This window comes from Mastigoproctus giganteus, chromosome 7 (genome assembly GCF_048544385.1).
Source record: "Mastigoproctus giganteus isolate SK-2022 chromosome 7, ASM4854438v1, whole genome shotgun sequence".
NCBI classification, from domain to species: Eukaryota; Metazoa; Arthropoda; class Arachnida; order Uropygi; family Thelyphonidae; genus Mastigoproctus; species Mastigoproctus giganteus.
Window position 1 is genome coordinate 209,428,812 of NC_143581.1, and position 25,505 is coordinate 209,454,316.

General features: G+C 37.4%; 1 protein-coding gene across 1 annotated transcript in view; it reads right to left on the minus strand.

The window, feature by feature from the left end:
- LOC150083638 (glutamate receptor ionotropic, kainate 2-like) overlaps positions 1–25,505 on the minus strand; it is a 60,963-nt gene that overhangs the window by 23,732 nt on the left and 11,726 nt on the right. The window contains exons 2-4 of the mRNA XM_090377407.1: positions 4,153–4,308; positions 3,727–3,978; positions 2,825–3,003 (exon numbers count right to left, since the gene is read on the minus strand). Of these exons, the coding sequence (XP_090233533.1) occupies positions 2,825–3,003; positions 3,727–3,978; positions 4,153–4,308 (587 nt within the window). The remainder of the gene's footprint in view (positions 1–2,824; positions 3,004–3,726; positions 3,979–4,152; positions 4,309–25,505) is intronic.

A 25,505-nucleotide genomic window follows, 5' to 3' on the forward strand; every position in this document is an offset into this window, starting at 1 on the left:
TGAGGTGATTGTCCCTCTGTATAAGGCAATGGTCAGGCCACGCCTTGAGTACTGCGTACAGGTCTGGAGGTCTCATTTTAGGAAGGATGTAGATTTGCTTGAGCGTGTACAGAGAAGGGCAACAAGATTGGTGAGGGGGAATGAAGGGATCCTCTTACCAAGAGAGGCTTAAGTTCTGCAAATTGCAGTGGCTGGAGACTAGGCACCTGCGCGGTGATCTGATTGATGTGTATAGGCCTTGAATGGGTTGAGCACGCTGAATTCTGATGGAATCCTTCCATTTGTTCAGATTACGATCCTAAGGGGCATAAATTCGAATTAAGAAAAGACAGATGTAGAATAGATGTGCGGAAATTTGCCTTTAGCCAGCGGGTGGTTAATTGCTGGAACAAACTTCCATCTGTCGTTGTGGAAGTTGATAGGTTAAATAAATTTAAGGAGGAACTGGACAGGCATTTGGAGGGAATGGTGGGATTTTTTTTTTTTTTTTTATTGGCTGATGCTGCATAAGCTCATACACTTGCTTTCTTGCATCACATGCCACCACTACTACTACTACTACTATTGAATTTATATGGGAACTGGAGATTCGATATTGTTATATCGAATCTATAATGACAATTACGGCCGTGCAGCTGGTGTGTTTTAGTTTTTTTTTTTTTTGTTTTTTTTCCCCTTCTGTGTTCTGTATTTTTTCCCTGGATAAAAAACCCGATTTTCAAGAAAAAATTCAGGAAACCCTAGCCGGGTATTTCACAGACCTCCGTGATTTAATAAATAAACAAACAGCAGCACGTGCCACAAATCATGGTATATAGTCCACATCTTTGTAATGTACCTCACCTATTTCCTCCTGCATTTTTATAATAATTGAACTATAAAAAGGATTTCATGTTTCTTCTGTGATTAATATAATAAGCAAATAGCAGTAATTCATCGAAAAGTAACCACTTCGTATGTGCGAACGCAGATCATTTCTTCTCTCCGAATATTCCATATTGTCCATTCATTCTCCCCAATAAGCGTATAGCAATTCCGCTGCCATATACATTTGTATAATGTACGAATAGCCTATGTGATATGCATTATAAAAAAGGGAAATTATAACTGTCAACTTTCTGTTTGTCCGATTTTAATGTAATTTTACATGGCTCAACAGATATTTCTAGAAGTGTCAAATTTGAAATTCAAGAAAATCTGTCCATTGAGAGTACAGTTATTATATGCGAACGGACATACGGTGAAGACAATAGACGCTATTACCAGGGGCGGATTCAGGTTTTGTGGAGCCTGAAGCTTATACAATTTTTGTGGCCTTCTTTAAGAAAAAAGAATACAAAATTAAGTAAGAAAGTGAATACTTATTTAGAATAAGAAATCAGAACAAATTACAAATTTAAAAAAAGCTGACAAATACCGAAAATATCACAAAATCCAGAAAAATAACACAATATTTTTATTAATTAACTACCTGACGCACTTCTATAATACTTTTTTTTTTCCTACATATTTTTGGCTGAATACTCTTTGATCGCCTCTTCACATGACAGCGATTTTGTTATATCATTTTCTATAGAGAGAATAGAAAGATAATTCAGTCTTCCCTCTAGCATGGTTGATCGAAATTTGTTTTTTTATTATTGATAGTTTAGAAAAGTTTCTTTCAGCTTTACAACTGGTTATTGGTAATGTCACGTAAAATTTTAGGATTGTTGTAAAATTTGGGAAAATCTTTATCAAGTTTCTTTCATATATGTGCTATAAGATTTCAAGGAATATGACGTTTTCATGTGCAGTGACTAATTTAAAATACTCTTTGAATTGACGACATTCATTAACCAGTTTGTAATCGATGTCCTCGTTGCAATGGAGTATTTTTAGTTTTATGTTATCTTCGTCAATGTCAGTATTTCGTGTCAAGTCAGCAATCGGAATGGAAAGACATAGCGATCTTAACCGATTGTGGTTATTTTTAACAAATTATTTTGCAAATTTTATAAAAACATGTGGACATGTGAACACATTGCTAGGGTTACATTGCCACGGGTACCTTCCCAGGGCCTTGGAAGGTACCTGTGGAAGTGGACCCTGAAGCTTAGGCTTCATTAGCTTCACGGTAAATACGCCTCTAGGCTATAACCCATACGCCAAAACCTGAATTTTTTTAAAGAACCAAGAAGTTCTTCCTCTTTAGATGGGATTTCAACCTAGGCTTATTTTACGCTATAGGAAGCATAGCGAGTACAACCACTATGCTACCGAGAGGCTGTCTGATGGGTTCATGGTTTCTTGTCGCTATCGCATAACCTAGACCTACTGATGTTATTATGTTAGGCAAACAGATATGTCAAAAATTATAATAAAACTATTAGCTTAAATATGAACAAATCACTTTTAAAAGTTTAAATTAAATAAAAATATTAAATTAAATTTTTTATTTAAAATAATGTATTTAAATATATTATTAAAATATATAAATATATTATTATTTAAATAATATTTATATATTTATACATATATGTTTAAATATTTTAAATTTTAAAATTTTACTTTCTAATTTTTCATTAAAAATAAATTTTAAATAAAAAAATAAAATTTAAATTAAACAAAATTAATTGAAAAACTTTAATTTTAAATTAAAAAATAAACAAGTTTTCGAATTGAAAAAAAATTTCAATGTATTAATTTTTTTAATAATAATGATAATTTTTATGGGAAAAATTAAATTTTCTATTTAATTTTAAAAATTTTAGTATTTAAAATATAAATTGAAAGTTTTATTTAAAATTTTTACAACTGAACTTGTCAAGATGAGTCAACTCACATGTCTTAGCACTGTGTGTATATGTTCTGTTGGTACATCTATAATGATGTTCTTTGCTCCACCGCGCCCTAGTTCCTTCAGCAACTTTCTGTATTCTTGACGTGGCATGAATTGACGGACAATTACTTTCCTTTGTCGTATGAATGGATCTTTAAGGAGTTCTTGAAGGCGTATTAGAGCTGAAATAAATTAAGGGTTATTCAGAAATTCCTCACGCCCGTTTTCATGGAAAACGAAGTATTTCTACTTCACCAGCACTTGGATGTAATAACTATCTATCTACACATAGCTGTGTTATGCTATAACTATTAATAAAATAGTTAAATCTTCAGACCGTATTAATTCAAATCCAACAGGAGACTGAGTTAAAAAATCAATGGAGGTTAAACTGTTTCAAACATGAAACAAGTCGGGCATCGTGTTTTTATTCTTCTTTATAATGCTGTATTAAAAAAGAATGCGAAATATTATTCTCTCAGAAGTATTATTTATAAGGAATTCAAGCAATTCAATTTTTATTATGGTCCCTACTTAAATTATTATAAAATTACTAATTGGGTTTTGAAAAAGATGTGAATACTACAACCTTTTCAAAGATACATCGCAACAGCACCCTCTATCTCGATAAAATGAAAAATAGGAGTATTGTGTGTTAATCGATAAAGAGTGCTTTTTATGCAACAAAGACAGTTTGTCTTACATGTTGATCCCTATAAAAAGGGTGATATTTCTCACTCTTTAAAAATTTTAATCTAATCAAATTTGAAACTTAAAAATGCTTGATTTTTTTTCAATTCGGTCTACAGCAAAATGCGACATTTCTTGAGGAAAAAGTGCTCATAATCACTTATTTTGTCACCGATGGGTCCCAATTCCCTATCATTTCTAAGATTTAAACTTACCATCACTTTCTTCGTAAAGGATAGCAAAATGCTTCCAGTCCTTGAATTTAACGAAGTCCAAATAGGCTCTACCTAAAGCTGTAGGGTGTGGATAGAGGTTAATGGAGTGATTGTCTCTACGTGTCCTGTAGTCCCATCGGATCTCCACATGTGGTACTTCCAAAACATCACAAGTCGACTGCACTGCCGAACTGCTTTCGCTTGATTGTGGTCCAAACATGGCCGCCATGCCTTCACCGAGTAGATCGCAGACTTTAAAAAAATAATAAAAGTAATAATTTATATTTCGAAAATCATTACCATATAAACTCCTTAAAAAATCAAATCAACGTTGAAATATGTGTTTCAGTTTGTGCAACAACTTTAAAATTCTCGTAACGCAGTTATAAAATTGGACTGAATTATTCACAGATTTCAGAAATTTACCTTTTCGAGCTGCCTGGAAGCTGTCATGTCTCTCGATTTTTTCAATCTCCGCAGACAATCTTGAATTGGGCAACAGCCTGCCATCTGTATTCACATTTTCTACTGCATAACGAAATGCTCGCTCCAAAAGTTCGTCACCGTTTTCGAAAAGTCCGCCTGTCAATAAAAAAATAATAATATAATAAATATATAAGTAAAATAATAATAACAACTATTTAAATGAGGGGTAGATTTATGGGCGTTAGTATCAATGTGACTGTGTTCTTTTGTATGTATGGGGTCCAAACCGTGTATTCAAAATCTGGAATAATAAATAGTCCATTTATCTCTTGCTGTCTTTATCTCCAAATTATCTTTGAAGATTCGCTTAACCTTCTTCACGTATGTGAAACCCTTCGACAAATCTGGTAACGTAACTACTAGAGTACAAAATTCCCAAAGAGAGAGGACCTGCATCTCAAAGAATAACTCTAGTGTTCAAAACATTTAACTCTAAGTTCTCCAAAATATGCAACTTAAAACTTACGAAGTACCTTTTAGATTTTTACAGCCCAAAAATAAAAGTTGTACCTTTGGCCAACTATGTACCTGTAAATAATAATTATATAAATAGAACTTAAATGTATACATCAAGCTGTACAACGTAAGAATAACAAATAAAATAAAATTAATTAATTAATTAAACAACAAATTGTTATCCACTAAGGGAAAAAACTGATTTGAATATTCACTGCTTAAAAATTATTTCATTTTTTTTAAATGAAGTTCTTTTTTTTCCTATAGAAAAACTATATGTTTTAATAATAATGTTTTCAAATATTTGGTATTGCATAATGGAAAAACGTAATAAAATGGAATATTTATTAAATATGCAATGATTTGTAAAAATTCCGTTGGTGGGCGCATAAAATGGAATTGCATTTCTGTCTGCTTGTTTTGACGCCAAACGAGACGAAACACACTTTGGCACCTTGCCAAATTAGCTGAGATCGTCTTATGACTCACGCAAACTTTGAGTTTAGCTATCCGTTGGTCAACAACATTCCTTTCCAGTTTATTCTGATCACAGATTGCAAAATGATGCATAAATGCTCCATTTTGATTGGGTACGAGTTTCACAAGATTATTACAATGACCGTTTTCGCTGTTGTTCAGAGGAGAAGTTTGTAACTTCAAGTGAACTAAATAAAAAAATTAATGCTAATAAAATTAAAACATCAGCTTGTATACATTATTTACAAGTACAAAGCAAAACCAAACTATTACATTAGGGCCACCAGGAAAGTTAATTCATATACCCATGCGTGAGTTCTCTAGTCGATATGCCTGTTTTGCTGGAAGGAAAAAAAAATTACAGAAAATCAACATACAGCATTTTGTATTTCTGAGGGCACAATTAAATTAAAATACGATAGTTATTATTTTTAAATATATTAAATGTGATTTTTTTAATTAATAACATTAACCAACGTGATTTTTACTTTCACTAATCGATCAACTGTTTGCAAACTTAATTCTTAAAATTTCACATTACATCACAATTTATACATATACAGGTTTCTGTGTTTACCTAAAATTGCGTATATGTTATCACCTTTTTGGGAAGTTGATATGACACTGACCTGTTGTATTACCTGCAAATAATGATGTTTGCATATGTTCAACTTTGTCTATCTGCTTCCCACCTCCAGGATTAGAAAGACGGTTGCAGTATGAGTATGTGTATAGTTTATCTGCGTATCTATTGCACATTGTTTGTTTCTTCTGTGTTTTGCTTAGCATTGTATTACTGAAATGTTTAAGTTGAAGCAAAGAAAGTGTCAGAATCATCCTAACCATTTCTGCTATATTTGTGGACGACTTACAACAAAAACGCAGAAGAAGAAGAAAATCTACAGTGCTCACAAATGTGCGCATTCTTTGTACTTTGGTTGCAAGATTGGTGATCAGGACAAAGCTTGGGCTCCACATGTGTGCTGTGTTAAGTACACCACAAATCTGAGAATGTCACAGGGAAAATTAAAAGTATGCCTTCTGCTGTTCATTTGGCATAGAGAGAGAGAACTGCACTACCACACTGACGATTGCAATTTCTGCAGGACAAAAATATCAGGAATATCCAGAAAAATGAAGCACAGCTTTAATATCCTAATACAGCTAATGTTCAGCTCATTCAAAAATGGGGTCTGTTAGGGTGAATGTAGTGAATAACTGTTCCTCTGAAATGAATTCGTTTTAACGGTTTATTCATTAAACAATATCAAAAACTCAATGTTATAAACTTTCACAAAAAAAAAAAAAAAAAAGTTTTACCTTACGTAGAAATGAAAGTAAGAGAAAAAAAAGAGGGAAAATAACAGTTCGATGAAAATGTTAATGGAGGGGGAAAAATATTTACGCCCTTTCTTTAAAAGATTTTTTTTTTTTTTTTTTTGCTTCTAAATAAATTCTAAAGCGTTTATGTAAATTTGGTTTTAAGGTTATTTCTACAACACTTATTCCAGCACTAACTTACTTGAAATTCGAACTTAGATGACGCTGTTATGATTTTACTAACAGAAAAAGCCGAAGAGGATTAATCTTAAAAATATCTGTTTAAAAATCTGTAGAATCTATTGTTCGAATGAAATCATTGAATTCTATATAAATCAAATTTTTTCGGGTCCCTGTTTTTTCACAGGTCCTAAAAACTTCGTAGGCCCCTGTTCCTAATGGAAAAGACGGCCCTATGTATAACACTATTCTCATGAGAAAAATATGAACTTAAAGTTTTGAAATATATTATCCGATAATAACATTAGATGTAAAATACAGTTATTTATTTATACAGTCCAGGGAATACATACCCCCCCCCCACCTCACTTCAGAGATTTTGAAAAGTTTTCTAACAACAAGGGAATATACTAGGAAAGAGCGCTTTCTGCATATTGGACTCTCTCAGACTATGCAGTTTGGATGGCTGCTATGTTGCCTAGAAATCAAAGCCGTAAATTTTGTACACTATGCTGCAAAAAGTAGTAGAACGCTGAGAAAACCCACAACATCGGTTTCAGTTCAGATTTCAATAAAATAAATCTGCAGCTATTGTCAATCCACTGCAGGATGGCGTCCTCCTCAAAAGTCATGTTGAGGGAATGGACCATAATTTGCCACGCTGGTTCAGTGTGGGTTCGCAGATCGACCGTGTTTAGCAGTCATGGGGTTTGAATCCCGGCCCACTCAGAGAGTGTGTGTAGCCGAATTATAACTATATATATATATATATATATATATATATATATATATATATATATATATATATATATATATATATATATATATATATATATATATATATATATATATAATCGCTAATTTTAAGTTTTATACTCTATATTGAATAAACTTTCAGTTGTAATATGGTTGTAGATATGTGGCGCTAATGCTTTGTAGGAATAATCAATTAAACATTATACTCACATGAATAGTATTAAAGGAATGATTCTTTTTAATTTTTGGGTTTGCTTTTGAGGTGATTTTTTTTTTTTTTTTTTGGTGAGCAGCATTACAGGCATTAAGGCCTAACAGACTGGCTAGCAGTTGTCGGTTCGCCTATTGATCTATGTTGAAAAATTAAAATGAAATAAAGTAAAGGAATATAAAAAGTAATTTTAAAATTAATATAAAAGTTAGAGGAAATAGGAAAATTATTAAAGAATAAAAATAAAGTTAGAGAAGGAGGATAATAGGAATAAAATTAGAAAAACTTACATTCATGCATGCCCGTTTCTGTAGAAACCGGTATGCGTGAGACATTCATTTATTATGGCTATCTGTCCGCTCAAAGCCCCTGAGGAAGTAGCAAAAGGATGGCCATGTGAATGAATATAAGTTTTCCTAATTTTATTCATAATATTCCCCTTTTCTCTCCTCCTTTTATAACAGTATTTTTATTCTTTAATAATTTTCTATTTCCTCTAACTGTTATATTCATTTTAAAATTACTTTTTATATTCCTTTACTTTATTTAAGTTAAATTTTTTGACATAGATCAATAGGCGAACCGACAACTGCTAGCACACTAATTGCTAGCCAGTCTGTTAGGCCTCAATGCCTGTAATACAGAAAAAAAAAAAATATATAAAATACAGCACAAACGCAAACCCAAAAATTAAATGGAATCATGCCCTAATATATATATATATACGTTGCTACAAAAAGTAAAGGAACATCAAGAGAAAACACATCACTTACATTTATATTTCAGTGCGGTATAGAATTTCTTTGGTCTGTAACAGTGCACGTAATTGATGATAAATACGTTTAATATTATGAAGATGCATAACGAAACATTGAGACATAACGCGTGTGTACATTTTTTAGAACTGTGTTATGCGAAGAAAAGTCTCATAGCGTCAAAAGGCTAATAGAATTGATATCTCGTGGACATTCGCTAATATACAAAGTTTTGTGAACTGAATCCAATAAACTCGTGAACAACAGTCACGAAAATTTCTTTTGTTAATGGTAGCTTCAAACACAATAGTGCTTCTAAAACTATATAATAATCTAATAGAGTAAATGGCTAAGGCTACCTACCAGTCAGACCAAATGCGTAACATTGGATTTCAATTGCTGTAATCTCCAGAAAACACGTACCAAGGAAGTCCAGCAGAGAGGCCGAATAAAGAAAAAGAAAAGTTAGTTCGGTGAGTTTAAAGTTGAACAGCAATTTGATACTGACTGGCACATGTATGGAGAAAGCCGCTGAATATTCGTGTGATAGGAGATGGAATGAATCGGTGACTGATAAATATTATTGATTTTCATCATCACGTTCATTTAGAGTTATATAAGATAGGTTCAGTAGAAACCTTCAATTCAAGAATACTGCGTCGTCTCGTACAATATATCCATCAAAGAGGATATATTCATCACAGGGGATCCTCGTTGTCCGAGGATAATTGGTTCTAGAAAATTCCACTTAAAATGGGGATCAATTTTCGTAACATTTTATTATTTAAATAAAACTAAATGCAACTAGGCATAATATTTTAAGAGTTTAAGATTCTATATCTATATAATATTGGTGTAGATACACCATAGACAACTCTTAAAGAAAAACTATGATAGTAGTGTGAAAAGCATCATTTCATCTGTATCTTATATTGTGCTCATCCTTCACAACGAGCTGACCATGTATTGCACTACCTCGAATAAGTAACGCTTCACTAATAGAGAAGACTACTGTTACGTATTCTCGGTGGGCGCCACCACCCAGACGGCACCGTTTCAAAGCTAGTTGGCTTTTCATCGGTGGGTGGGCAGGTACCCTGGTATTGCAAGTGAAGCGTTACTTATTCGAGGTAGTGTAATGCATGGGCAACTCGTTGTGAAGGATGAGTAGATATGGTGTGTCTACACTGATATTATATAGTAAAATAAAAATAAATAAATTTTCTGTTTATACTCCGAGACGACCACACGGTCACAGGAGTTCACAAGATAGAGAGAATGTAAGAAACAACACCGTATTTAGCAGTCCGATTTTGCGAGAATGATCATTGTTGAAAGTTGTGCGCATTGAAACAGGTTTTTTTGTCTGAAGAAATGAGACAAGATTTGGGTTTAGAAAGATTTAAATTAATTGGGTTATCTACAAGAGAATAACATGAAAAACTGGTCATGGTTATGAAAAAAGTTTTCTTGCTTTATGTGAACAGAAAGAGGATTAGCATACTATTAGAACTATGGAAGGATTGTAGTCAGTAGAAGTGGATCATTAATATACAGAAGGATAAATAACAACATAACAGCCCGACATTCTATGTAATTCCCAGCAAGAGAGGAAACTGGCCGACCAATTGGTGGAGGATGGAACATAACAAAGCTTGCATAGAATGACTTCTTTCCAAATTCGTCTAATTGGTAGGCTAGAAGAGTAGTTAAGATCGCTGTTTTACTACACCGTATCGAAAAGGGCGCAGATTCGATTCAAGTACAATTGTATGTTTTTTCCCAAGAAAGTTTGGGTTTTAATCCTGTAAATATTAGCCTCTGAAGGTTACGAGCTAGCAGAGTAGTGGCAGTAAAATTATTCGCTGGTTAAGCGGAGAAATATCTTCAAGCCTGACCATTAGCTTTCTAATCCGATGTATTTTTCTGGAGAAGTTGGCAATGTGTGCATGTATTAAGCGCCAAAGCAACTAAGGCTATGAAGCGTAAGCATTGTCTATAAATTTCGCGTATTCTGGTGGCCGAGTTGTCTGTTTGGATGGACGAAAAACGCAAGTTTCTGGGAGATAAAAGTTATGCGCGCTCGCCTGAGACCGACTACCTCAGTCACCTTGTGAAAAATGTCCATTGAAATTCCTCTGGTCATTGACGATATTCGAACCCGAGCCTTTTCAATTCGTTATGGGGGAGAGGCCAGTGATTACATATCCTTACTACCCGTGAGAATAGTTTTTTTTTTTTGCAGCTAATGTGCGGATTCCTTTCAAAGCTGTTCTACTCAAGTGTAAGAGATCGTACAATTCACTATGATGTCCTTCATAATCTAAAAATGTATCATTAACTAGATTTGGATGACGAGATAGGGCAAAAATAAAACTTTTCTATAGAGTCCATACATGGTTTCAGCAACTCCAATAAACAAAGCAGTGGTATCATCCATAAGCATGTATTGCCTAGCTTTACAGAGTAGCGATATTTCACCACTTAGGTGACCTTCGCGATTGGTTCATAGGCTACGATGGAAAAGGCCTGAGATCGATTCCAGTTATTTGTCTTCCTTGTTTTATTTTATTTTATTATTATTTTTTAATGTTGTGGCCGAGTTAATCGGTAACAGACTAAACCGAATTAAATAAAATGCCTATGATTTTCAAAATTTTAACAAATATAGCAAGTATTTATAAACGAATTCCCTGATGTGCAAAAACAAATTAAACTCGTAAAAAAATCCCAACTTACAAAGAAATTAAAAAAGAAGCAATTTAATGGTGAAGTTATAAATGAGCTAGAAATAATGCTTGGAGTTAGAGGAAGATAAGAAATATTACCGAGAATGTTACGTTGATTTATTGGCATAATTCTTTGACAGGCCTCAAGCATAAACAGTAACACAAATCTTTACGTGTAGATTTGCGAATAACATCAAGCCGTAAACAGCCGGCAGAAATATCGGAAATCTTAAGTACTGCAGTTGTGGTGGAAAGCTCACAACTTTCTTGTCTAAGTTAGTAGACAACCAACATACGTTTATACTTTGCACAAGTTTTCTTAGCCAAATTCTTAGCTTAAACAACATGGATGTAAAATTTAGCAAACAGAAGCACTCTTGGTTTGGAGATGAAAAACCCGGATTAGGTCGTGGAGAAAGCTGTTTATTCACTGGTCGTTGTGGAAGATGAATTTGATTGGCTTCTTGGATGATAACAGACAGAGGATATTATTGGCAGTAACCCGCCCGCAACCCAGCGTAAGTTTCTGTGAGTAAAACGAATATTTAAAAAAGCAGAAAATGTTATTGCAAAATTCCGTTCACTTGGAGGCGAATGGTAGAGGCGCATCAAACAGCATAACAGGGTTTTCTTATTGCGGCAAATGCAGATTCCAAAAAGAAACAGAAATTGGGCGAAGGTAAAGAAAGCCTGCACGAGAACGACGAGAAACGTCGGATAACTTACGCGGAAAATTAGTTTGCCGATACGGCACTCTAGCGCTGCTCACTCGGTAAACAGACGGTAGGTGTTAACGGTCTGGAGCAAAGTCGAGAACGATATACTGATTGACAGGTAGGCGTGGCAAACGACGTGCTGATTGGTGCGCGAACACAACACACGATAACATCGGTTTAGTATCACTGTACCAGCACTAATGGTAACTTGTCCTAATCGTACATGCCCTAACATTTACTGTAACGGTGAAAAAAGATCAGGTTACCTCGACTTGAATCCCATGGGAGCTTGAACCCCTCCCGAAGTGGAGGGGGTAACCTAACCTTTTTTCTTTAGAATCAGTCATATTTAGAAATACATTCATAAAAAAATAAATTTTTTTATGACCGTATTTTTATTTTCTTGTTCAATAATATGCCCTAATGGGTGAAAATAGGTCAGGTTACCTCCACTTGAATCCCATGGGAGCTTGAACCTCTCCCGAAATGGAGGGGGTAACCTAACCTTTTTTCTTTAGAATCATGAGTGGACTAGCACATAAATTGTTTATTAATAAAATATTAATTTTTTTTATTAATGTACTTTTATTTTTAAAGACACTCATGCGGATACACACGTATCATAACGTCAATCAGCACCTTAATAGCTTGTCGTCTGTCGCGCCCACCACCAATCATTTCATTGTTTGCCACGCCTACCTGTCAATCAGTATATCGTTCTCGACTTTGCTCCAGTCCGATAACACCTACCGTCTGTTTACCGAGTGAGCAGCGCTAGAGTGCCGTATCGGCAAACTAATTTACCGCGTAAGTTATCCGACGTTTGTCGTCGTTCTCGTGCAGGCTTTCTTTACCCAAGCCAGAAATTGCATTACCACACAGTTTAAGTGCTTTACTTTACGTCTGTTGTGGACGGTGCTTGGACTGTCTAAACTCAACTATAACCAGGCTGTTTATTCATAGCAACTTATTTTCTTTTTTTGTTGTTGTTAACAAAGGCTCCCCTCTCTTCAGCTTTCAAAAAGCATTGCGTTTTAATGCATCCGTCAAAGAAAAGCTTGCAGGCGCAATCTAATGCATATAGGTCATAGGCACGTATGCGACAGGATTAGATGGTGGAGAAAGACAGGACATACAGGTAGGAAAAAGAATTTCCAAAGTAAGGAGAGGAAGAAGGGATCAGAGAAAGGAGCAAGACAAAGAATGAAAACAAGTTGGATAATATATGCATTGCGTTACAATAACATTTTCTGCTTTCAGGCGTCTTCGGTTAACAAATACTGTATCTGCATTTTACTCAAGATTAATGTATCTAAAGTTCACCACGTGATGAGTAACCTTTAGGTGGGTTTTGTATTTCGATAGTTCTTAAGGGGTTGCATAGGGGAAGCGGTAAACCTACCAATATGAAATTTAGTAGAAAGGTCTCTATGAATACTCTAAATAAAATCTCATCCTTTGAAAGACCGGAACTGCTGTCTTCTATCAGAAATTGATAGAAAGTCGCCGAAGACTTTCAACAAATTCTCGGGGGACAATGCAATCGCAATTGTGCTTGTAAGCTTCCCACGGAAATATATAATAAAAAGTTGGTGTTGATCCGAACACCAACGCCGAACTTCCGAAACCGTGTACAGTTTCGGGTGTTTGGATATTACGCGAGAATTCGAGTTATCCGAAATTTCCATTATCGATTTATCACAGAATTCGAGTTATCCGAAATTTCTATTATCCAAAAAATATTTCCGAAGTTCGTTTCCGCTTTTATTCCTTCAGTTTCACTGAAAGAATGTAAAACATTTAATACTTAACTGTAAGAAACAAAATTATTAGAAGAATATAAAATCATGATTTCGCTTATAAAAAACATTGAATGAAGCAAATAAGTGTAAATTTTATTCATGTCACTTCTGTATAATATAAACCACAAAATCACGCTATAAATTACTGCAAATAAAAATATATCTAATCGCCAATTTGTGGAAATTTTTTTTAAATCAAAATAATTTCATAGATCACATCAATGTGGTTGGTGTTACACAGAAGTAGGCACTCATGGATATCTACTCATTCTGCTTATCTTTTTTTTTTTTCGGATTTAACTTTTCACAAACAGTTCAATTTATAAAGTTTTCTCTGCAAACGTCAATTGTTGTAAGACTTTTGCGCATCAGAAACCCTGACCATACTTCGTCGTATGTCTGTAAATTGCTCATCTTCTGTGATCCATTTTCTGGACGAAAATCCTGAGTTTCCAGGGGCCACCATGCTACCCTCGCGCGAGATCGACTAACTCAGCCACATTTTGAAAAAGACCCATAAAAATTCCTCGCATCATTTATGGGATTCGGATTCAGGTCTTTTCCACCCGGTCTGAGGAGGACGGTGATAATACCAACTGCGCTACCCACTAGGACTGCAAAGTTGAATGAACTCCGTAATAAAGTATTTCGACGTTTTAAAAGCAATGCATTCAATTAGAAATGAGCATGAAGTCCGCGTAGGTGGTGTTGTTGAATAAACACCGATATCTTTTTAAGCAGCAAAACAGGAAGAATAAATGAGAAAGAAAAAATGTTGTTTTAGTGTGTTTGAAGTTAAACAGTAAAGGGATATTGACTGGTTGCGGTACGTGTTCGGACTGCTTTGGAAGAGAGAGCGGGAATTACAGAAGCCAATTCAGAAGAACAGTGCCCATGGAAGTATCTGTAGAAAAGGCATGCAGCAGAACCAGAACGTCTATGAGAGAGAGAGTGTGTGAAGAGACTGTCAGAGATGAGTCATTAATTAACCTAACTGCCCTCTTTTGAATGGAATCTAGAAGCCTGAGAGAGGTTTTGAGGACACTGCCCCAGATGGGAACAATATTTCACTGTAGGCAGGATTTGCCACTTGTACACAGTGAACAGCTCTTTGGAAAAAAAGTAACGCCGAGAGAAAAAGAGAAAACCCAGTTTTTTAGATGCAGAGGAAGCAATATTTGTAATGTGCTTATGCCAAGAGAGATCAGAAGTCAGGGTAATTCCCAATAGAGGTACACCGATGAGACAAAACATTATAACCAGCTAGTCGTTATGCAAATCGAAAGAACTGCAGGTGAACTACGGCGCGTGCGCGGGTCGGGACACGGTATAAAAAACACCTAATACTGAGCTCCGTTAATCAGTGTTACTCTTGTTCTTCAGATGGGAAAGGCAGCGGACCTAAGCGAGTTTGATAAAGGCCAAATTGTAATAGCCAGACGACTGGGTCAGAGCATATCCGAAACGGCACGGCTGGTGGAATGCTCACGATCAGCCGTGGTGAGTACCTACTAAAAGTGGTTCGAGGAGGGGAAACCCACGAACCGCCGGCGAGGGGGTTGGACGACCACGGCTCATCGATGCTCGAGGTGAGCGAAGGCTCTCCCGGATGGTACGTGGCAACAGATGGGCGACTATGGTGCAACTCGCCGGTAATTGGAATGCTAGTGACGGGAGTAATGTGTCACAACACACAGTACATTAAACACTGCTAAAAATGGGGCTGCCTAGCCGCAATCCGCTCTGAGTGCCCATACTAACCACGGTTCACTGGCTACAGTGCCTACAATGGGCACGCGAGCATCGAAACTGGACCTTGAGTGATTTGAAGAAGGTCGTCTGGTCTGATGAATCACGTTTCCTGTTGCACCGTATGGAAGGCTGGGTACGTGTGCGTCGTTTACCTGGGGAAGGGATATCGCCTAGATGCACCGTGGGACGAAAACAAGCTGGTGGTGATTGTGTCATGCTTTGGGCGATTTTCTGCTGGGATCCCCTGGATCCAGTCATCCATGTGCCAGGCACTCTGACATATATCACCTACCTAAACATTAAACGCTGCCAGCAACTGCACATAGAAGTACCTCGTCGTCATCTCGGTCGACTTTGTTGGGGCGTTAGACACCTTATGGTGGCCGAGTGTCCTCGGATGGCTGAGACCCCAGGAAACCTCTACAACTGCATTGCCAGCTATCTCAGTGATGGTCTGCGAGGTAGCACAGTGGTATCGTCACCGTCCTCCCCACACCGGGTGGAAAAGGCCCGGGTTCGAATCCCGTCGAGAACGAGAGGAACTTTAATGGGCTTTTTTCACTCCGTGGCTGAGTTAGAGGGTCTCAGGCGTAGATAGCAAGGTTTTTCCTCCAGAAACTGAGATTTTTTTTTTGTCCCGCAAAACAAGCAAATCGACCAGAGAACACACGCAATTTACAGTCATAATACATATATGGGTATATGTAAGAGATTACGGATGGCCCCAATATAATAATTTGAATATCTCAGTGACAAGTCGGTCTCAGGCGTAGATAGCAAGGTTTTTCTTCCCAGAAATTGCGGTTTTTTTCGTCCAGCAAACAGCCAAATCGACCAAAGAACACACGCAATTTACAAACAATATACATAAACGGGTATATGTAATCATTTACGGGAGACCCTAATATAATAATTTGGTTTTTTTTTATCTCAGTGACAGGAATATTGTGGTTCAGGCTCCCTTCTCCAGTGTGGAACGTCATGTCCACCGAGGTTGCCCCAGGGCTCCATCCTGGGTCCCATTTTCTGGAACTCTGTACTCGATGAGCTTCTCAGTACTGACTTAGGCGATGTACAGACCTTTGCATATGTTGATGATCTCTCTGATCTCTCCCTGATCCTGGCAGGGGACTCCAGGGCTCAACTTGAAGTATCTACGAACAGAGGCCTTACTACCCTGCAAGAGTGGGTCCGGATAAACCATTTGAGCATCTCATTGACGAAAACCTATTCCATTCTCCCGAAGGGCTGTCTTGATCCGCGGAGGCTGCCTCAGATCAAGGTACATGGCACAACCATCAAGCTTGTTACCCAGCTGAAACTCCTTGGCATTATCATCGACAGCAAACTAACATTTCTTCCACATCTTAACTATCTACAGAGGAAAATAAACTACACTGCAGTGGTCGCCAGGGTGACCCGCCGAGATTGGGGCTCAAAAGCACACCCTAGCATTGCTCTATAAAGCCATATTCATACCGACCATCACCCACACTTCTGGCATACGGTTCACCAAAGCCTCCACTATGGTAGGACGAAGAAAGCTGAACATCATTCAGTCACCAATTCTAATTACGATAACCAGAGCATGCTGCACCTCCAGCTTGCACGCTCTACAGGTCCTCGCCAGTGTACTGCCCCTGGACCTTGAGGTGGCCCATGTGGAGATGCTATATCAGCTCAGCAGAGGAAAGTCTACCACCTTCATTCATTTTACCACGGATCCTGCTAACACCTATTCCAGGGAAAAAAGCCGACTCCTAACCTACTTACAGCAGATCTGGCAAGCTAGATGGTCTGAATCCACCAAAGGCGCCATCACCCGCAAATTTATACCGGAATATGCAAAGTATATCCCAAATCACCGTCCTGGTTCTCCCCAGGCCTTCTCACCACGTACCTCATAACAGAGCATACTGCCTTTCGAAGCAAACTGAACCTTCTTTGACTCTCCGACAGCTCCCTTTGCACCTGTGGCGCCCAGGAGACCTGGGACCACTTGATGCATGACTGCCTAATATATGATGACCTTAGATCTTCTCTCATCACACAAATCCATTTCATCCCGAGAGACCAGGAGAAACATCTCCTGGAAGACCACTACGCCTATACAGCCTTTTCTAACTTTGCTCAGAGCCTCTTCACGAGGCAGAAAACCCTGCCACAACCTCAGAATCAGAATCAACCAGACAATGATACGGCCTAACTAGCCATGTGTCAAGACCACTACTTGCTTCAGTGTACTGCAATCCCCGTGAAGACTTTCAATCTGCACAATAATCGTGCCTTTACAATGCAGCCTCAACATCACCTCCATCTACCATAACTGCCGCTCCGGCTTCGCCTCCCACCAAGTTGATTCACCATTGAAATGACTCCACTACCTGGATGGTACTTCTCTCTCCCAGGATTGACACTACCCGGATTTGACCCTCTCGGATTGACTCTACTAAATATGACTTCATGCAGCTCACTACTGAAATGATTCCACCATGTGGACGGGACCTGTCTGTTCCAGGATTGACACTACTCGAATTTCACCTTCTCGGTCTGGACTCTACCAACTATGACTTCACGCAGCATTGCTGCCAACGCCATGTGGCGAACCTCAACCCGTGCTCCCTTGTATGGCCCTGTTTCTCCCCTTTTCCCCTGGCGGGGGGGTGACGGTCCCTTGTCTCTTCCTCCCCGGTCGCCCCCTCTTTCCTTCTGGTGGGGCACGGGCCTGTCTCACTGATTTTGGGGTAATCTACTCTATCGATCCTATACTTCTGTCTCCCACCCCCAGCCTTCAGTTTTCTCTCTCCCTCTAGCTTTCCAACTAGTGTTCATCCTATGTCAAAATTAGCCCTACACACAAAATTCTTAATTCTACACTGTATAGCTTAAAACTCCTTCGGCCTGACCTAACCTCTAGCGCTCCCTCCCCCCTTTTTGTTTTTTTAAGGTTCTAGTCATTGAAATCTCAGGAAATTAGGTGGCAGGACCTGCCAGAATAAATAATTATAATGCTTTAAATTAGGTGGCAGGACTTGCCAGAATAAATAATTATAATGCTGGTATGCCTGGTCTGCCTCCACGGTTCTGAGTGCGGGCAATGTGGGGGCCTCAGCAGAGGTCCAGCATCTAAATGGCCAGAAGAACAACGGTACATAACACTAGACCTTTCCAGTGAACTGGCACACCTATAATGAAAGCAATGTGGAGATGGGGAAAACTCCTGGTGCCGCTTGACACTAAACACACTCTACACTCTACCTAAACATCTTTGCTGACTAGGTTCACCCTTTCATGGCTACGGTCCTCCCCTCTGGCGGTGCCGTCTTTCAGCAGGATAATGTGCCAGGCCACACCGCCCGGATTGTTGCAGACTGGTTCGCGGGACATGAGGAAGACTTCCAGGTATTGCCCTGGCCGCCAAATTCCCCAGACATCAATCCCATCGAGCACTTGTGGTCTGTGTTGGAACAGCAACTCCGATCTGTGGCGTCTCAACCACGGACCTTACAGGAGTTAAAGGATCTGCTGGTTACGTGTTGGTATCAGATACCACAAGACACATTTAGAAATTTTGTAGTGTCCATGCCTCGCCGGATACGAGCTGTTTTGGCTGCACGTGGAGGACCAACATCATATTAGGTATGTGGTCATAATGTTTTGGCTCATCGGTGTATATGATCCTGTCTAGAAACCATAGTGTCATCGAAGACAAGCATGAAGTAGAAGAATCATTTTTGGAGATATAAGAACGGACTGAGTTTTAGAAGGATTGAAATCAACTAAGTTATCTTTGCCCACTGGGGATCAGCATTTTAGGATTTGGTAACGGATATTTGAGAATGTGAAGCTGTTTGTGCAGGGCAAGGTTTCTCAAACTGGAAGGTGGAATGCAATGTGCTAACATCAGCAAAATTATGGAGAGGATTTCCGGTCGATGGAAGAAAGTCCTTAATATACAAAGGGAAAAGAGTGGGAGGAAGAACTGAACCTTGGAGAACACAAGCATTAGCGGAGAAGTTAGAAGACATCTACCATCACCACAGTGAAAGGTCAGAGAGAAAACTGAACACCCAGTTACAAAAAATAGTTGTCAAACCATAAGATGGAAGATTATTTAGCCTTTAGATGGAAGACTAAATAAGCTTCCATCTTATGGCATAAAGGCTTCGATCTAAAGATGGAAGCCTTTATGCCAAACATGATCAAAAGACTTTGAAATATCAATAGTTTCAGTTTCACCAAACTTTTCCATTGAATTTGTCCATAGTATGAGCCAGAATATCACCAGTGGATTGACACTGACGGAATCCATACTGGTAATCGTTGATCAGATGGAAACTCTGTAGATTTTAGGAGTTGGTTGTTACTGGATTTCTCCATTACTTTAGAAAGAGTAGAAGTAAGTGAAATAGGACAATAATTGGATGGGAGGGATTTGTCACCCTTTTTAGGAACTGGCTAGATATGATAAAATTTCCAAGAAGAAGAAGGGAAAACACCTTTGGAATAAAAAAGTGAAAAAAGACGACACTGAACAGAAGTAAGTTCAGGCGCACAGGTTTTGAGAACAAGTGGAGAAATACTATCAGGACCTGGATCTTTCTTAGCATCAAGATTGTTCAAAATCCTTCTAAAATCCTTTCGACAGAAGTCCACAGGAGGCATTTAATAGGCTGTACTGGGAATGGTAGGTGATGATTTACCAAGATCATCAGTATATGAGTTGGAAGAAAAGTAGGATGTTAGCAGGTCAGCTTTATCTTTTGCCAAAGTGTTAATAGAACTATCTAGTTTTTACAGCGGTGGGAATAGAGATGGGCAAAATTTGCGGCCAATAGTTTTAGCAAGCGACCAGAATGTTTGGCTACCATTTGGACAAGAAGCAAGTTTTGGATGTTAGCAGGTCAGCTTTATCTTTGGCCAAAGTGTCAATAGAACTATCTGGTTTTGACAGTGGTGGGAATAGAGATGAGCAAAATTTGCGGCCAATAGTTTTGGCAAGCGACCAGAACGTTTGGCTACCATTTGGACAAGAAGCAAGTTTTCTACTCTTAGCCTGTTCGAAATCTAGTATGGACTGATTAATAACTGCTTTACAATTGTTGCGAGCTTTGGTGTAAGCAGAAAATGAACCTGAAGATTTGGATATAAGCCAATTGCGATATGTAGTGTTCTTATCTTGAATAGCATTAGCACATTTATTGGAAAACCAAGGTTTAGATAAAGGACGAAATTTTAAGGTGGAGTGTGGATTCAATATTTTCATCCCTACAAGAATAATTTCACTGACACGATCTGAGCAAACATTGACATCAGAAGATTTGAAACAGTAATCCGACCAAGAAAAAGAAGAAAGAAATCTCGCAGATCATCCCATTTTGCTTTTTGTAATGTAAACAACAAGGAGTTGAGAATGGACACGAGAGAAAGGTTTTCCATTGGAGAAGAGACCATCACCAAGGTGTGATCTGAGGTGCTTAGAGGCCCATTCAGCTCTACCGTAAACTTAGAACAGTTGTTTGTGAGAAAATGGTCAAGCGTGTTGGCTGTATGGTTAGGATTGTCCAGTATTCTGGCAGGTAAATGAACAGTCTGTGCGAGGTCATTAGTAATTGCAAAGCAGCAAAAGCCTCAGCATCTCGACTAGCTAGGTCTGTGTGACTAGAAAACGGAAGTCAGCTGGAATTGTGAATATTAAAATCACCTGTGTGATACAGCTCTGAAATCATAAACTGTCAATAAAAAAAAAAAAACTTTATTTACGAACAAAAAGTATTATAGGACAACTGGAGAACTAATCTGATCAATATTGCTAAATATCGTAGAAAATTAATTAAAGCTTTTATTTTACGACTATATAATTAATTATGAAGTGAAATTTAATTCATTTAAAACTTTCTTTCTATTTAAGGCGATTATTACTAATTACGATATCGGTAAATATTTATTTTTTTATGTAATAAAATACATGTAATCTGATTCACTTATGGAGAGAAACATAGCATCTACCAATCGACATGGCGCCCTCTTACGGAGGTTATTGAAATTATTATAACTCATACAAATATGTAGGCGCACGCTACTAGAATCTTAGCTGATAGGCTGACAGATACGCATGCTCATTTGTTATTATAGATTGTTAGGCTGCTTTTGAAATACACTTTGCAGTTACCATAGTAACCCATTAGCAGTTGTGAGAATTTGCGAAGTGATGTTTGTCTTAAAAAGAAGTCATTATTTTTAGAAAAAAACACGATTGAACTCTTCGTTATAGATTTTATTTTTACATAAAAACAGGGCTAATTAAAATAATTCATCCTTACTGTATTGAGCATGCGTTGCTCTTAAATAATTATACACTGCGCAGTTATAATAACGGAGTCTGTATTTTATAATCCCATATATTGGGATTATAAAATACTAATCCCATATATTAGGATTATAAAATACTGAATCATAAACTGAAGATATCTTCTGACCTTGGCCTTCTCGAAAACAAACAAATACAAGATTAGAAGTTATTGTGTATTCGACAATTATGAATTTTTCTTGAAAATAAAAATAATAATAAATTGCAGGTTTCGTTTAAATTTTTAAACTTCTAAGATTGTCAGGTTGCTTTTGAAATACACTTTACAATTACCATAGTAACCAATTGTGAGAATTTGCAAAGTAATACTTGTTTTTCGGTTGTCTTAAAAAGAAGCCATCATTTAAGTCTTTGTTATAGATATTATTTTTTACCTAAATACTAATTAAATTAATTTATCCTTACTTCAATGAATATATTCAAATCGTATCGCATTTCACCAGGTCTTTTCCAAGACAATATATCTCACAATACTTTACTAGTTTTATCTTCCCCTGTGCAAAGAAATACTTTGGCTGTGTGCCTGCGCTTTTGTTCTAAAAATATTCAAGGACTTACAGTAGGTTTATTTTAAAGTTAATAAGGCTCTCTTTCTTTTTCTTTCTCTCTCTCTGTCTGTTTCTGCCTATATATCTTGTACCTCACTTAGTATTTGAAACAGTTGAGAGAACCTTTTGCTAATGTGTTGCAAATAATGCAAATTTATACTCGATAATTGAAGATATTCTCCTCGTCAAATAAAAATCAAAAGTAAGCAATGGAAGTATTTAATTTATCAAACAATAATTATATAAATTTCCATAAAATAAATATTAAAGACCTCTCAAGGTATACAACTTTATATTTGGATGGTTCAAATATCAATGCTGATAGGCACAAGAAAACAGTCGTTTATGTTAATTGTGTGCTTCTGAGTTTCCAGAATGGTCTATATTGAAAATGACGTTCATAAATTTCTCTTTGAGTATATCCGATGAGACTGTATTTCATTGCTCAAGTGATTGCAAGAACAAATCGCCGATGATCTACTAAGAACTATGAAAGTTATCAAAATCAGCAGGTTCAATATATATTGCACCAAGTGAACTTGAATTAGCCTCATTCTGTCGTTTCCACAGCAGTAAATATAACCATTTGGAAATTGCTTTACACATTGACAGACATATGTTAGCGAACCTTCACAATTGCTGAACATCAGCATGGAAAATGTCGACTCCATTACTCATGATCTTGGTTTATCATTATCCAAAATTACTGAATGAAAGACAAAAAGAATTTGCAAAGGAAACTTTACGCTATCGCGAGGAGTGCCATGAATTTTTGAACGAGACTGTGGTAGAAGATTAAGGCATGCCGATTCGCCTGGAGTGTACGCAACCTAGTATGCCGTGGAAGATCGCCAGTCTCTGAGAAAGAAAAAGTGTTCATTCCAGAACCCCTAGGAAAGTTATGGTAACTATTTTTTTCAATAACCGTGGTCTTTGGCTATTAGACTTTAAAGAATCCGATGCTAATATTAGCTAGGAAAGGTATGCTGAAACTTTAAAAGAATCTTTCAAAGAATGTTGTTTAACTCGGACGCTAAAGTACAAAGTCAAAAGAATTTTTTTTTTTTTTTTTTTGAAGAAGGAATGTGTACAACACTCCAAAAAAGTGTTCGGACACATATCGGTTTTATATTTACGTCAATATCATTCACTTCAATTGCATGTCCCACTCCTCCCGTTTGGTCGCAATGAACACTCCACCCAAAGAAAGAGAGACTCCAGCAAATGTGGTCCTCCATTCTTCCTGCAGAACATAATGTATAGTGTTGATTGTTAAGTGGCACCGGGTCCACCTCCCACAAATCCGCTGTGAGTAGAGCGGAGCTTCCGTTCCGCTCTACTCACATCGGTAGCAGAACTGGTCTTAGAGATTAATGGTTGATCATAGAGCTTAAGGGTTGACCTGGCCCTCAACTAATAGGTGTCCCAAGGGATTCATATCGGACTCTGACAGGCCATTACAACTTCTATAAGTTCGTGTCCATGTACCATTCTCGAACAACATCTGCGGCATGGCATTATCATTATCCTATTGAAACAAACATAAGTCTGTACCAAAGAACTACCTCGTCGTAGAAAGCATGTAATTGTCCAAAATGTTGTTAAGGTAGGCGTCGGCGTTGGTGGCTCCCCACACAACCACCAAAGTTCTTAGGCCATACCATCAGAAAGAGGGAGACTCCATAACCCTGCAACCTCCAAACTTCATCGTTGGCACAATGCACTTTAGCCATGGACGTCCCCAGACATCCTCCCCTACACCCACTATCGCTTATCTGATTGAAATAGGATGTAGCGAAATTTGTCACTCTATACAACCAATTTCCACTACTCTGTGGACCAATTACTACGTTCATTACACCGTGCAAGGCGACACTACTGATAGTGGTTGGTGATATTTACCTTACGCTCCACCGCTCTCATGAAAAACGAAGTGTTGTTTGTTATTTGGTTTTTAGGAGCATTAGCAACTAAGGCCATATTGCTCCGGGGATATGCGGTGGTCATTACCTGACCTTTCCGCATCCTTCGTATTTGGTAGTCACGGGCTCGAACCCCGGTCTAATCAAGAAGCGTGTGCTACGCACTGCTACTCCTGCCCACCTGGCTACGCAGGCACCAAAACGAAGTGTGGACGCCTTAAACTCCTGGTGGATGTTTTGCAGGATGTCTCACGAAGTTTTCATACTGTCCTTTGAGTGAGCCTTTGTGGCCATATGGAGCGAGTTTATGTGGTCTTCTCGTGTGTTGCTGCTGGACAGTGGTGGTACTGCTACGTTTCCATTTCATGATAACATCACAGATGGCCGACTTTGGATGATGTTAGTTGTCAGAAATTGTACGGCTTGACAAGCCAGCAATATGGTATCCAACAATAACACCACTCTAAAACATCAGCTAGGCTTATTCACCTTCCTTATATACCGATCTGAATCACTTCTTTATTTTGGAAGGTCCAGTAGGCTACGAAAACACGGATGTCCCTATACTTTTTGAAGGTAGTATGGATTAGTAAAGCAATGGGATACATGGCTAAATGTTAAAGGCAAGAATTTTCTAAATATTAAAAAATATATAAAAAATTCAAATTTTTAATATATTTTTATAATGTTTTTAAATTTTTATCTTCAGTTTATCTGGGCGATACCTGAATTGTGTCTTATGAACATACATATAACTCTATTGTAGGTTACGCTATATTATTTATAATCCTATAATCATATGACCACACTTGGTGTTATTTATTCTTTTTTTTATGGAAAATACTGAAACTTTAATGAGAAATGTTTCTGTGAAGGCAGGAACAAATGCCCATAACTTAATGCGAATTTAATGCATGAGAATTTCAAAGTGAAAAACCCATTTACGTAATTATGAAAATAAACTGGAAAAAAAAAAAGTGCTTATGAAATAAGATATATCTAATATGAAAATTACGACCAGTTTTTGGGGAAAGTTATAATATACGAACTGGAACAAAGCGTGTTTATCTGTTACTCTTTCAGACCACATAATCTCGATATAACCGAGAATTTCAAAGAATATTATGTCCATTAAAACACAGTTTAACGATGTTTTAAGTTCTTCACGTTTTATTCATTTGCTGATGCGACTTAAAACGAAGTTTTTGCAATCGTGCTGGTTTAAATTTTTTTTGTGTTCACAAAGAGAGCTGTAAAAAGAGTGTTTTTGCAATTTACTGTCTTTTCGTTGCTGCTCTC